A 12,456-nucleotide genomic window follows, 5' to 3' on the forward strand; every position below is an offset into this window, starting at 1 on the left:
AGAGAATATGTAAATGGTGGGGTGGGCATAGCTGTGCTCCAATAAAACTTTATTTACAAAAATAGGGGGCAGTCAAATCTGACACATAGCCTGTGGTTTGCAGCTCTTTGCTCCTCTGGAAAGGTATTTCCACAATAAGGACAATTTGCTAATGGTACTTCTTAGACAAGGTGCCCCCCTAAGAGGTAACCATTCTCTCACTCCAACCCAGCGCCCCTGTCATGCTGGACTGAAAGTAGCCTCATTCTCACCCAACCTGAGGGCGCCATTTAGCCCCACAATTCCAAATGCAGGCCACTAAGGACAGAAGCTTCTCCACCCATGCCCGAGCCCTACCTGGACAGCACAACCCAGCACCAGCAGCAGCACCTTCTTAATCTCCTCCATGCTCTTCCCTGGATCAAAACAGCAACATAATTAATTAAGCTCAACCATTTATAAAATTTCCCCAATGATGCATGTTTGTCCTAAGGTGAAAATGAATCAGATAAGCTAAAGAAAACATTCTCTCCACCTACAGTGAGTTTGTCAGAGTTAGTTGTACACACTCCACCTTTTTGCTAGGTCTGGGTTTATTTCTTTTTTATGTTTTTTTTGGTTTTTTTGGTACTGGGGAATGAACTCGGGTCTTTGTGCTTGCAAGGCAGGCCACCAAACCGCTAAGCTAAATCCCCGGCCCATTATTTCATTTTTTAAAAGCAAATAAGCATTCTGCACATAACCACCTGAAGCCCTTTCCTATTCAAATGTATCATAAATATTTCTCCATGATAATTAATGAAGCAGGACCTCAGCAACAATTTTAATGTGTGTAGTACAGGAGAGAACAATCCCCACAGGAGAGACTGAGTCAACTGTTTACAGTGTTATCTATTAGTAAAAATTTCAAAGTAGGGAAGACAAGATTAATGAATCCCCAAATACAATCAGTTTCACATTATTAACATTTTGCACATCTAAGTACATCTCTATTCCCCCGCCCCTTTCTTGCGCGGGAGTTTCAGTGTTTGGCTGGAGAAGTCTCAAGCAAATCATGCAACACATTTACATCTTTTTTTATTTTTGGTACCAGGGATCAAACTCAGGTCCTTGAGCTTGCAAGGCAGGAGGCAGGCCGTGGCACCGCTGAGCTAAATCCCCGGACCACATCATTTTTGATAGCCACAAACTTACAACTAACTATCTTCCAGAGGTTCACTTTTCTTTTCCCCCACAGTACCAGGGATTGAAATCAAGACCTTGCACTTGCAAGGCAGGTGTGGCACCACTGAGCTAAATCCCTGGTTCAGATTCACGTTTTTTGATAAACTATAAAGAATATCTTAATGGTTAATTCTTTATATATCCTTATCCACTTCCTTGGAACCAACTCTTTTTTATGTTTCTCTTGTGGACAAATTATCCTGCAGATGGATTATACCATTTTCTCCTGTGAACTAGGTGATAAATTTTCATTGTCCTACCCTTAGACCAATACTTGTCTTATTATTCTTCCTTGATATTATCAACCTGATGGTCAAAAATCATATTTCACCATTTTAAATAGTTTCTCTTTGACTATATTTAAGGCTAAATGCATCTCCATCTGTTTATCTGTCTCACTCTCCTACACAGAGTCAGAAAACCTGCCTCTAAACCTGGCTTGGTCACACAGGAATGCCGACTCTTCCTCCAATCCTCAGTTTTCACATCTATAAAATGGAGGTAGATGTATGGGGCTCTCTTTTAATTTAAAAAAAAAGCTACGATTTTCTGCCTTTTTCATCATATTCTGCTGTATCTTGGGAAATGGAGGCATGGCACAAACAGCACCATTCTTTGGAAAGACTCAGAATACCCACTTACCCTGTGTAAATTGGCCCAATTTATCAATCTAAAGTTTGCCAGGATATAAACCAAACTTCTGGCCCAAGAATTCATGCCATGGTTCACTGTGGGCCCTTAGGTACAGGGAATGTATGAAAAACCAAGTAACCCTTGCCTGACTCCCCTCCCCTGAGACATAGCTGAATACATCTTCTCCTTCAATACTGAAATCACTGTTGAGCTGCAGAACTGGGAGCTGGGGGTGCACAAACCAGAGCCATACCTGCTCCTGGCCTGAGGTGGGCAGGAGCAGCTCAGGTGGTTGTTCCACAGGGTCTGGGCCACATCCCTGCTCTCCAGGACACATCAGAGCTTCCGAGTAGTGGATCAATGAACTATGGCTAAGCCTGTGTCGTTATCCCAATTGCTGAAACTCATTAATATTTGAAATGGAAAAATTCTCCATGTCCTATTTTTTTGTCTTACATGAAGGCTTTTCTTTGTCTAAGAGGCTCTAATCCATAGATCACGGATCACCACAATGACACACTTTTCTATTAACACTGAATGACTGATGAGCTGCTTCATTTCAGTTTTGGTAATGAGCAAAAGGAGTGCCCACCCAAGTATTAACAAAGCCTTGAATCTGAGTAACTGTGCTCCCTGTCTGGCCCAGCCCTCATTACCAACCCTATTCCTTCCCTCTGAGGGTCCACAGACCATTGGCAAGTGCCTCTACCATGCCCTCGGAGGATTTAACAGGTTTAGACCCCTCCCAGTCTTTGGGGCCTGTCTTCCTACAGTGACACCCCTTTGCACAGGCCACTTACCTGGTGCCATAACCACCTGAGCTAGGACAAAGGGAGAAAGTGCTTTAAGGGCTCAGAGCAGCCCATGCAGAAATCTTTATGTACTCTAGTCACAGCGGAGTCCCCAAAGGATGTAATTCTATTATCCTTCAGAACAAGCAGACTAAAACATTGGAGAGAGGCTAGTTAATGGGGACAAAGTCACAGCTAGATGGGGGGAATGAGCCCCGGTATTCTAGTACACAGAGATACATCAGACATTCAAAATAGCTGGGGGGAATTGGGGGAACCGAATGTTCTTATCACAAATAAAGGATAAACATTTGAGATGGTGGCTGACCCAAGTATCCAGAGTTGGTCAACTAACACACTGTCCCCATAAAAGTGTGCAACTGTGATCTGTCAACTGAAAATGAGTAAAATTAAAAGCGGGAGTGTGTGCTAAAGAGCCCTACTGCCAGCAGCAAAAACAGAAGCTGGTGTTCTGACAGCAAGGAGACTAGAATTCTGCAAGCTGAAGAGCAGGAAGACTCACAGAGGCCGCTGGGCAAGAGCCAGGGCTCCACTCCTCCAACCCTGCATCATCCACAACAACACCCTGGGCCGCTCACTCACCCCAACAGCCACCAGGCATCAAGAGAAAAGCTAAAACTGATCCCACGCAGTTAGAAAAGTGTGGGCTCCTTGTGTTAAGTTGTCACACAGGGAGGAGAAAAAGGTTTTAAGGCAAAGAATTAAGTTCAGAAAAGTCTTCATGAGGAAACATACAACAACAACAAAAACCTCAGTAATGAAAACGGTGCTTAAAATCCAGTGCCTTGCTCTTTCTCCTGGGCTGAGGAAATAAAAATCTTCCATTTAACAACCACATCCGAGACCTGACCCTCATTCCTTTGGGGGAGCAAGCAGCAGTAGTTCTTTGCTTTCTTATGAGAAGCCAAGGCGCAGTTCTTTGAGGATTTCTGTAGCAAGCAAGCACAGTTATTTTCATCGATCTACCTGGCTGTAGGTTCTGAATAGTTTCAAAACACAGCACAAGACTCTGCTGGATCCCTGCTACAAGATCAGCTCAGCAATGCAATCTACCAGGCCATGAACCACGCCCTGCACAGTGTCTACTACGTGTGGGGCCCTGACGGCATGACCACTGTGAGCAGCTGTCCAAGAGCAGCTGGACCAGGACAGACATGAGACCAGCAGGCCGCTCAATGCAATAGTAACTGCAAAAGGACTTCAAGTTTGCGGTAACAATCAAGCAAGGCTTTCTGAAGGAAAGACTGGGCTGAGACCCAGGACGAGGACAGCTGGGCTTTGAGGCCCAGGGAACAGCATAGGCAAAGGCCTAGACATAAGATTTCTCAAATTATAAATGCTTTGTGGTTAAGCTTCCTGAAGTGGGCTTTCAGAGTGAGAACTGGGTGGGGTAAGAAAGGATGTGGATTTCTATGACAGGTGAGTCACCAGCAACCCCTGGGGGGTTGGAAACATTAGACACCCTCTGAATCTGCAAAGGGCTACCAAGTGTAGGGGATCCCCAGGGGGATCCCAGACAGCCTGGGTCAGTGGCTGAGTCTAAGAAAAACCTTACTACCTGCCTCCCCAAGTCCTGATGCAAAGAATCCTGGCCCAGCCCTTCTGGGCAGGATGAGAAGCTGAACATCCAGCTTGTCTGGAAGGCAGAGAAGCTGATTTGAGAGATGCATTAGAGTGACATGTTTATAGCCACCACTCCCAACACTGAAGGGAAACTCTAAAATCACACAGATCGAAAGCATAGACACAGGAACAAAAAGAGAGTTGGAAAATTATGACGTACACCTTCCTCTAAAATGTGGAAGCTAGATTAAAGCAGGAAAGAGATTCCTGGCCTGTCTAACCCTAAATCTGTGGCAGACAAGGTTAGTCAATGATACCATTTTGTTACTTAGTGTGGAACTGGGTTGTCTCCTTCTAAACACAGGACTCTACAGACTGCCCCTCGAAGGATGTTGGCACACACAACAAAACCCATCTTCCTTGACTTACACAAAACCTCCCAAGCCCCCTTGGGCTCTACTTTTTAAATCTTTATTAGAACACATCTGTACACTGCATTCATTGTGGGGACCTGGTACATGTCCTCGACATATCTCAACCCTACAATCCCTTCCCCCGCCATCTCTCTGTCCTCTTCCATTGGCGAAAGATCTATCTCCCCGTTTCCTATTATCCACCTTGTATTTTGCTCTTAAATGACATACACTTTGGGTTTCTCATATAGGAGAATGTTTTGTACAGCATCTCTGGTTCTCTTAAGTAGGCATTTAAATGTTCAGGACACATTTAAATCTCTTACCCAGCTTCCTTACACCCAGAAGTTACCACATGTGGTCCTGGTTTCTAGATACAGAAACTTAATCCTGTCAACTCTAAATGGTGACTGAGGCATGAAGCCAGGGATTCGGGATGAGGCAGGCAAGCCTCACTTCCCAAGAGGGAGCCCTTCCTGCCCCAAACCAACCGCAACCCTCTGCCCTGCAGAAGTCCAGAAGGATACACTGTGCTTATCTGACCTACGAGGGTCAGAGAAGAGCTGATTCCTGTCTTGCTAACCTCAGGACTGAGGTCTGAGCCAGGTACACCTGGAAGGCCTGACGGATTGATCTGCAGAGCTGAGCTGCCATCCCCCAGCCCTACAGACCACCACTACTGCACCTACACACAGCACACTGTCCTTCCTCTTTACCCCAAAGCAATCCAAAAGGACAGCATCATTATCTTCATCTTACAGAGAAGAGCCCAGCTTAGAGAGGCCAAGTCACAGAACAAAGATTTGGTCCTGGGTCTGCCATCCCTACACCCTCCCCTCCCCTCCCCACACACAAACTCTGCAGGTATTTCACCAGTATTTGCTGAATGACATTACTGTTACCATCAAGTACCTAGGAGACCAACGAGTTTCAGTTTCCTGTCTTGCAAGAAGATACATAAGAATGTTTTTCTTAGTAATTCTACATTCTGGTCTTGTTTGACTTATATGCTAGGGTGGATCACTATCGGCTTTCCTTGATTTTGTTTAAAAATCAGTCATTTCCTAAGCACGATGATGGGGCTGTCCTATGGACAGCACTTTCAATATGAAAGCTCTCAGGGCTGGAGATTTAGCTCAGTGGTTTTGCCGCCTGCCTTGCAAGCTCAAGGTCCCAAGTTTGATGCCTGGTACAAAAAAAAAAAGCAAGCTGTTTCTCCCTGTATATAGGGACATCCCAGACGTGCTCTGGAAACAGCCTGCAGACCCTCCAAGGGTCTCAGGTTACCAAAGGGTAACAAGGAACAGCCAGGTCACCTTCCAGAGCCCTACTGAGGAGCAATGCAGACAGCCCAAGGAGACCCCCACAACATCCTTGCCACGACCACAGGGTAGGAGACAGGCCCCTGTGCACACTGGCTCACATTCTGGGGGAGTAGGGTGGGGCAGCCCCTGTGAATCTCTTACCCAGCTTCCTTACACCCAGAAGTTACCACATGTGGCCCTCACCAAGGATTAATGCAACCAGGCACTCCCGTACCTGTTTAGTCACTCAACAAATGTTTATCAGCTGTGGACATGAAGGCATGGAGCCACATGCTTATGGGAAATAAATGCAAGGGTCTCCTGAGTGCACTGGGACCAAGGGCCCCTCAGTGCAGTGTCTCTGTCACCTGCATCAAGTCAGTCCCTCCCCCATGAGTTCCCCAGCACCACCATGCACACAGAAGACAGCTGAGACAGCAAAACAATCTAAAACTACATCAGGCTTCAGAACACCAGCAACACCAAAATGACTTCCCTCCCCGTCAGCCTGCCAAGAACGCAGAATTGAGAGCAAATCTGTTTCCTAGCACCCAAAATCAAAGAAGACAAAAAGGAGCATCAACCACAAAGCTTCAGCTTGAGATCAGAGCTTGAGCTGGCCACGCCAAGGTGCAGGACAGGCAGGAGAGGGTCAAAGTAAAGGTCCCTCCCAACAAAGCCCCAGGCCAAACGGCACAGGTGAACAGAAGACCTTTGACAAACAACATCTCTTCCCTCTTCCTCTTCGGATGGCCGCCGCTGCAAAAAGCAGTCCCGCTGGAAGCCATAGCGTGCTCGCTGCAGTCAGCAGAGCTCTCTGGGCACAGGCCATTGCCGGGAAGTTTACAAAACAAAGCCCGGTATCCAGGCAGACCCGGCTGGCCACAGGGCCACCTCCAGAGTACAGTGTGCTTGGAGGGAACCAGCCCTGCATGTTCCCAGGAAGCAAAGCCCTGGCTTCCAGTTCAGTGCCCCCCTCCAGCACCATGGGGCGGGGGGACTCAGGCTGGGACCAGCAAGTACCCCAAACCAGGGGCAGGCCGGCCTGGCACTGTGTTGTCTGGAGCAGCATCTGGGGGCTTTTCTGCTCTCCCAAGGACCAAAGAGGACATACAAAAATAATCAAAATGCTTGCAAGGTTAGGTTTTGTTTTTGTTTTTTTTTTTAACTTATTTCTTCTCTCCTCATTCAAAAGACCTATGGTTTTTGCAAAAATAATAATAAAAATAAAATAAGTAGGATTAGAGAGCAAAGGCCAGAAGAAATGAAACAAAATTAAGAAGTAAGGGCTAGGGAAAGAACACAAGAATTACACCTCACTCCAGGCAGTCCCCAGCCCACCATACCTTGGCTGCCCTTCCAGCTTCCCCAAGAGCAATCTGGGTAGCAAGAGCAGTTTCACACCAGTCTCAGCCCTTCGCTCCTTCCCTCCAGATGCTGGGGAGGTCGCCAGGTCTCCAGCCCTCCACACAGCCTGCCCTCGACCTCCCAGCCATGGCACCCACCCACTCCCTGCAGTGTGGGCTTGGGGAGGGGGAGGTTACCATGGAACCAGAGGCCTGGGCAGGGAATGAGAGAACACTGCGCAGTTAGGTAGTGAACTCCGGGAACCCTCAGGAGCTCTATCTGCCTCTGCTGTCACCAAAGCCTAGACTCGAGCCTCTCTCCACCCTGAAATCCTACTCTCCAGTCTCCCCTCCCTGCTGCAGCTTGGATCTAGGGTCCACCGAGGCCTGAGTGCTGGAGGCTGGATGCCTAGACTGCGCAACTGGGAGATGGCGGAGCCTGAGAGGCAGGGCCTAGTGCCAGGTCCCTGGGGTGTCCTCTCAAAGGGGATCATGGACCCTGGCTCCTTCTCTATCTCTTTTTCACTTCCTGGCCCTGAGGTGATCAGTTTTGCTTTGCCCTGGGCTCTGAGACCTGAAGCATCAGGGGCAACTGACCATGAACTAGAACTTCTGAAACTGTGCACCAAAATAAACCCTCTTTGTAAGCTCATCACTTCAGATGTTTGCTACAGTGATGGAAAGCTGCCGGACACATTTGCCTCTCCGTTCAGAGATCCTCAAAGCCCTGCCCACACACAACCTCCAGGAACCTTACAGGCAGACCCACCATCCCCTCTGCATGCTGTGAAGCACACTCTTATGCCACCCTGCATCATTATGGACTCTTCCCCTGCCCTGCCCCAACACACATGGGGCTTCCTGAGCAGAGGCAACCCGCCTCCCCAGGGTCACTGAATGCTAGGTGCCAGGCTTGGGCTGAGCTCCTCTGTGTGCCTCTGGCCATGGGCGGCCAGCAAGATGAGGAAGGATGCCATGGCATTCCGGTCTTCTCTTTGGGAGATCAGACACTGAGTGGAACATGCAGCAACGTCCTGCATTAGCTGGACAGGAAGGATGTTTGGGCATTCTGCGTAACCCTTAAAAAGTGCCATGAGAAGTCACTCTGTAGCCATCATGTGAAGCAGGGCATGAAGGACTGAGGGCCAGACCACTGAGCAACAATGATAAAGCCCCAAGGCTTTCCTGTGAAGTACCAGCTGTGTGAACAGACAGGGCCCTGCAGAGCACAAACCCAGGATCACAGCCCCTCTTCGGGATCCTGGAATCTCACATGGTCTTTAGAATGCAAGAATTTCCCCAGGCAGAACAATGGTGGCAGCCAGTCCTTCTGCCAATCATCCACAATTATAGCGACCTGCAAAATTCATAGCGGTAAATACCTGCTAACCTAGGGGACCCCCACACACCATGCATCTTGGAAGGACTTCTCACCCTCTCTGGGCTGGGTTTCTGCACCTGTAAGTCTCCTTTCCTCCTAGTCTACATAACTTAGGTGGGCTCCACAGTTTACGAGTCTACAAACCACCCCTTCACCTTGATACAAATCTTGGAAGGGAAAACAATGCTCTCCTCCAGTACAACCGCCTCATTTCACAGACAAAACAGGCATGAGCTCTTGGACTTCATACGGCTTCCTGTAGAATAAACGACGCACATACGTTAAATGGGTGCACAGCCGGCAAGGCAGTGCGGCTTTCAGTGGGCCATCTCTGGCCTGGAAGAGACACATTCCTGGCATTGGGCAGGGATGGACTCTCACTTGACCTTGATCACTGACACCTGGTCTTTTTTCTTATGAGAGCATATGGTTAAACAGCTGTAAGGAGACCCAGTTTAAGAGAGCACAAAGTGAGGAAAGGACAGAAAAGGAGGCAGAAGTGGGCCTCTAGCACTTATGCTATGTTTACCAAGCACCTACTATATGCCAGGCACTGATCCACACTGGATGCACTAACAGTGCCAACAAAAACCTAACGATTCCTGCCCTCACTGGAGACTGCACAATGGCACAATGCACTGGAGCACTGCAATGGATGTGGGAAAATAAGTCCCCTGGTTGGTGCAATACAAGTGATGGGCACTGTGAGAAAAAGGCCTGCAGAGCAGGGTGAAGAGGATGGGGGCACACACTGAGCAGCTGGCAGTGAGCAGGGCTTGCTGGGGCTGCTCCCGTGGGTGCCTGAGGAAGGGTGCAGCAGGCAAACACAGGCTTGGTGCTAGGAGCAGGGACAGAAGAGTGAGCGGTCTCAGCAGAGCAGTACTGGGTAGCCACGCTGGGAGTGCATGCACTGTGAGCGGTGAGGCAGAGGTGGTGGTGGCCAGGAGGGCGCCAGTGGGGCAGAGGAAAGCTCAGCTCCTGTGCACATCCTAAAGGTAGAGCCCAAGTGCATGGCTGAAGGAAGGGACGTTGGGAAGAGACAGATGAGATTTGGCTGGTGAGACACAGGGAACCCTACAACCTCAGTCCTGAGCATCCTGTATGCTGCCTGGTCCAAGGGCAGGAAAGTGTCATCGTCTCACAGCAGGGGAGAGGGGTCTGGTGGGGAGAGGCCGCAGGGGTGGATAAGAATCTCTACTGGAATCTGGGACCTGGTTCCACTGTGATAATATTTACCCAAAACATAAACATAACCCCAAACTGTAAAAAATGTTATAATTAACAGCACAACGTCAGCATCTGCCAAAAAAAGAGTACAAATGTCCCTGCCACAAATGTGAGAATGATGGAGGGAAACATGCACCCCCTCCACCCCAGGCAATCACACAAAAAAAAAAGAAACACAAAATGCTCCACACATCTGTCTTTAAAATTTAAAACTAAAAACAATATTCTGTAAACACCTCTTTGCCTCTGGTACTCATGTTTGTGTCTTCTCGCCAGTGGCTCCTGCCCTTTCAAGCCCACCCATTTGAGCCCTGTGCACCTGAGCCAGGCCAGCTCTGGTCTTTTGGCACCTGAGGAGGCCGTGGGCCAGCACGTCAGCCAGCCCACAGGGCCTGAGAGGACGTGGGTGTTATTCTGCTCCCCGTCCCACTGACATCCGGCCGCCCAGTTACCTGTCAGTGGCTGCGAACCAGCTTCCCTGCAACACTCTTAACTACGCTAGGGTGAGGACTGCACAACTCTGTACATAAGAGATGATCAAAATACACACTCAATATTTACATTTTAAAAATTTAGCTGGGTGTGTGACACACACCTGTAATCTCAGCACTGGAGAGGCTGAGACAGGAGGATTGTTGCAAGTTTAAGGCTAGCCTGGGCTACATAGTGAGTTCAAGGCTGGCCTGATCTACATAGCAAGACCCTGTCTCAAAAAAAAGATTATTACTATAAAAGACACCATTAATGCCCCTCAAGAAATCCCCCGCACTTCGAATACACTTATCCCATCATTCTAGCCACCTGAAGCAGCTTTGGAAGCTGCTTTCATGTCTTCGTGAGGTGTGACCAGAAAGTGGTGAATGCCACTGCCATGCGCTATCTGACAGAGGGGCAGGCTGGTGAGACATTACACTGTGTCCTTGTACACCTTATTCCACGGATCTGACACCCTGCCACTTCTGGGCTCATTCCCCAGGGTCAGTGTTCAAAACAAGAGGCAAGATTTTTACGTAGCTTAATGGCAATGTTGCCTTTTACTGTGGTATTTTTAAAAATTTAAGTGGGGGCAGGGGATTTAGCTCAGTGGTTCCACTGCCTGCCCTGTAAGCGCAAGGACCAGAGTTTGATCCCTGATATCAAAAAACAAAAACAAAACAAAACAAAAAAACCTGTTCATATTTTTCAATCACTCCTCATAATTATGAAATAAAAATGACTGGAGCATACACTTAAAATGGGAGAATTTTAAAGTACACAAACTATGCCTCAATGAAGCCGTTTTTAAAAATCAGCATTCCCTTATCCACAGGTATTTCCATTCAGTGCCAGATCTGGGGTGGGAACCTGTGTTCTCTGCACACAGACAATCTCTCCACCTCTGGAGGGGGAAGATATCCCATAGGAAGGAAGAGGCTTCCACAATCAGGGTGGAAGAGGACCGGCCAGAGGGTGCGCACATTACACAAGTGACAGGGTGGCTGGGTGGGGCACAGAGGATGTGTTTATTATTGGGTTGAAGCATCCACCTCTGCCAAAATGTAGGTCACAAAGACTGAATATTGGCAGTTGCCTATAGTTCCAATACTAGAGCAGTCATGCATGCATGATACAGACAGGAGCTCAGTCTTCCAATCAGCTGCTCTGCTGCAGGCCAAGTGACCAAGGGTTTGTCACTGAAACCCTGGAAGTCTCTGCTCATAAATATAACCCTGATCTACAAATGGGAATGATACAGCCACATCCCAGAAGCACATGGTTGTTTCGTGTGTGTGTGTGTGTCTGTCTGTCTGTCTGTCTGTGTCTTACAGGGCATGAACCCAGAGCCTTGTGCATGGTAGGCATGCTCTCTACCACTGAGCACCAGCCCTGTTCCATGTATGAATCTGTGTTCAGTGCCTGGAGCATGGCAGGCTCCCTGAGAGATCCAGAATGAGTCTCTCACGTCTCCAGAGCAGAGGAGACCTAAACTCGAATTCCCAACCTCACTGGGGATTGCCTTCATCCTGCCATCAACACCAGCACCCAAATGAACCTGGAAGGCAGCAGTCTTGCTGGGCTGAGGTTATACAGAAGTCCCAAGGGTCCCAAGTGTCCCCAGCCCCACACCAGGGCTGGGATGGGCTGCTCTGGTATCCTCCACCTTTCCGTGGAGGAACCTTGAAATAAAGCCAGAAAACACATGGCCCTAAGGCAGAGCTGGCGGTGAGGGGGACACACACCCAGAGTGGGGAAGTTGCCTGTTGCCAAGGAGCCACCAGGTGGCTCAAGTGTACCTGGCAGGGACACAGTGCCAGGCAGGGAGTGCTCAGGGGCCACACACAAGGCCAGCAGGAGGCCAAGGGCATCTTTCTTGGGCTCATACAAAAAAAAAAGGTAGACACGTGGTGGGCAGGAGCCCACAAAGAGCACCCTGCATAAGGAAGCTGCTGCTGGGGCACCCTGGACGGGGCACCAAGGGAGAACTGATTCTTACGAGTCATGTTCTTGTCTGGTCACTCGGTGTACTTCTCCTCCCGCTCACAGCAACTTGGCTACTGCTACTGTCACAGGCAGAGAAAGGACAGCCAGACTCCC

The 12,456-nt window shown here is 48.7% G+C and overlaps 1 protein-coding gene across 2 annotated transcripts in view; it reads right to left on the minus strand.

Moving 5' to 3' along the window:
• The window catches only part of Ccdc88c (coiled-coil domain containing 88C), a 117,521-nt gene that overhangs the window by 55,300 nt on the left and 49,765 nt on the right, over positions 1–12,456 (minus strand). Inside the window, exons 1-2 of one of the 2 annotated variants that reach the window (XM_033766763.1) lie at positions 7,275–7,446; positions 337–395 (exon numbers count right to left, since the gene is read on the minus strand). In XM_033766763.1, the coding sequence (XP_033622654.1) occupies positions 337–387 (51 nt within the window). In that variant the 5' untranslated portion in view covers positions 388–395; positions 7,275–7,446. Of the gene's footprint in view, positions 1–336; positions 396–7,274; positions 7,447–12,456 lie in introns of those variants that run through there. The other variant, XM_033766762.1, reaches the window with a different exon arrangement.

The sequence above is a fragment of the Fukomys damarensis genome, unplaced genomic scaffold (genome assembly GCF_012274545.1).
Source record: "Fukomys damarensis isolate Sample0158 unplaced genomic scaffold, DMR_v1.0_HiC HiC_scaffold_21, whole genome shotgun sequence".
NCBI classification, from domain to species: Eukaryota; Metazoa; Chordata; class Mammalia; order Rodentia; family Bathyergidae; genus Fukomys; species Fukomys damarensis.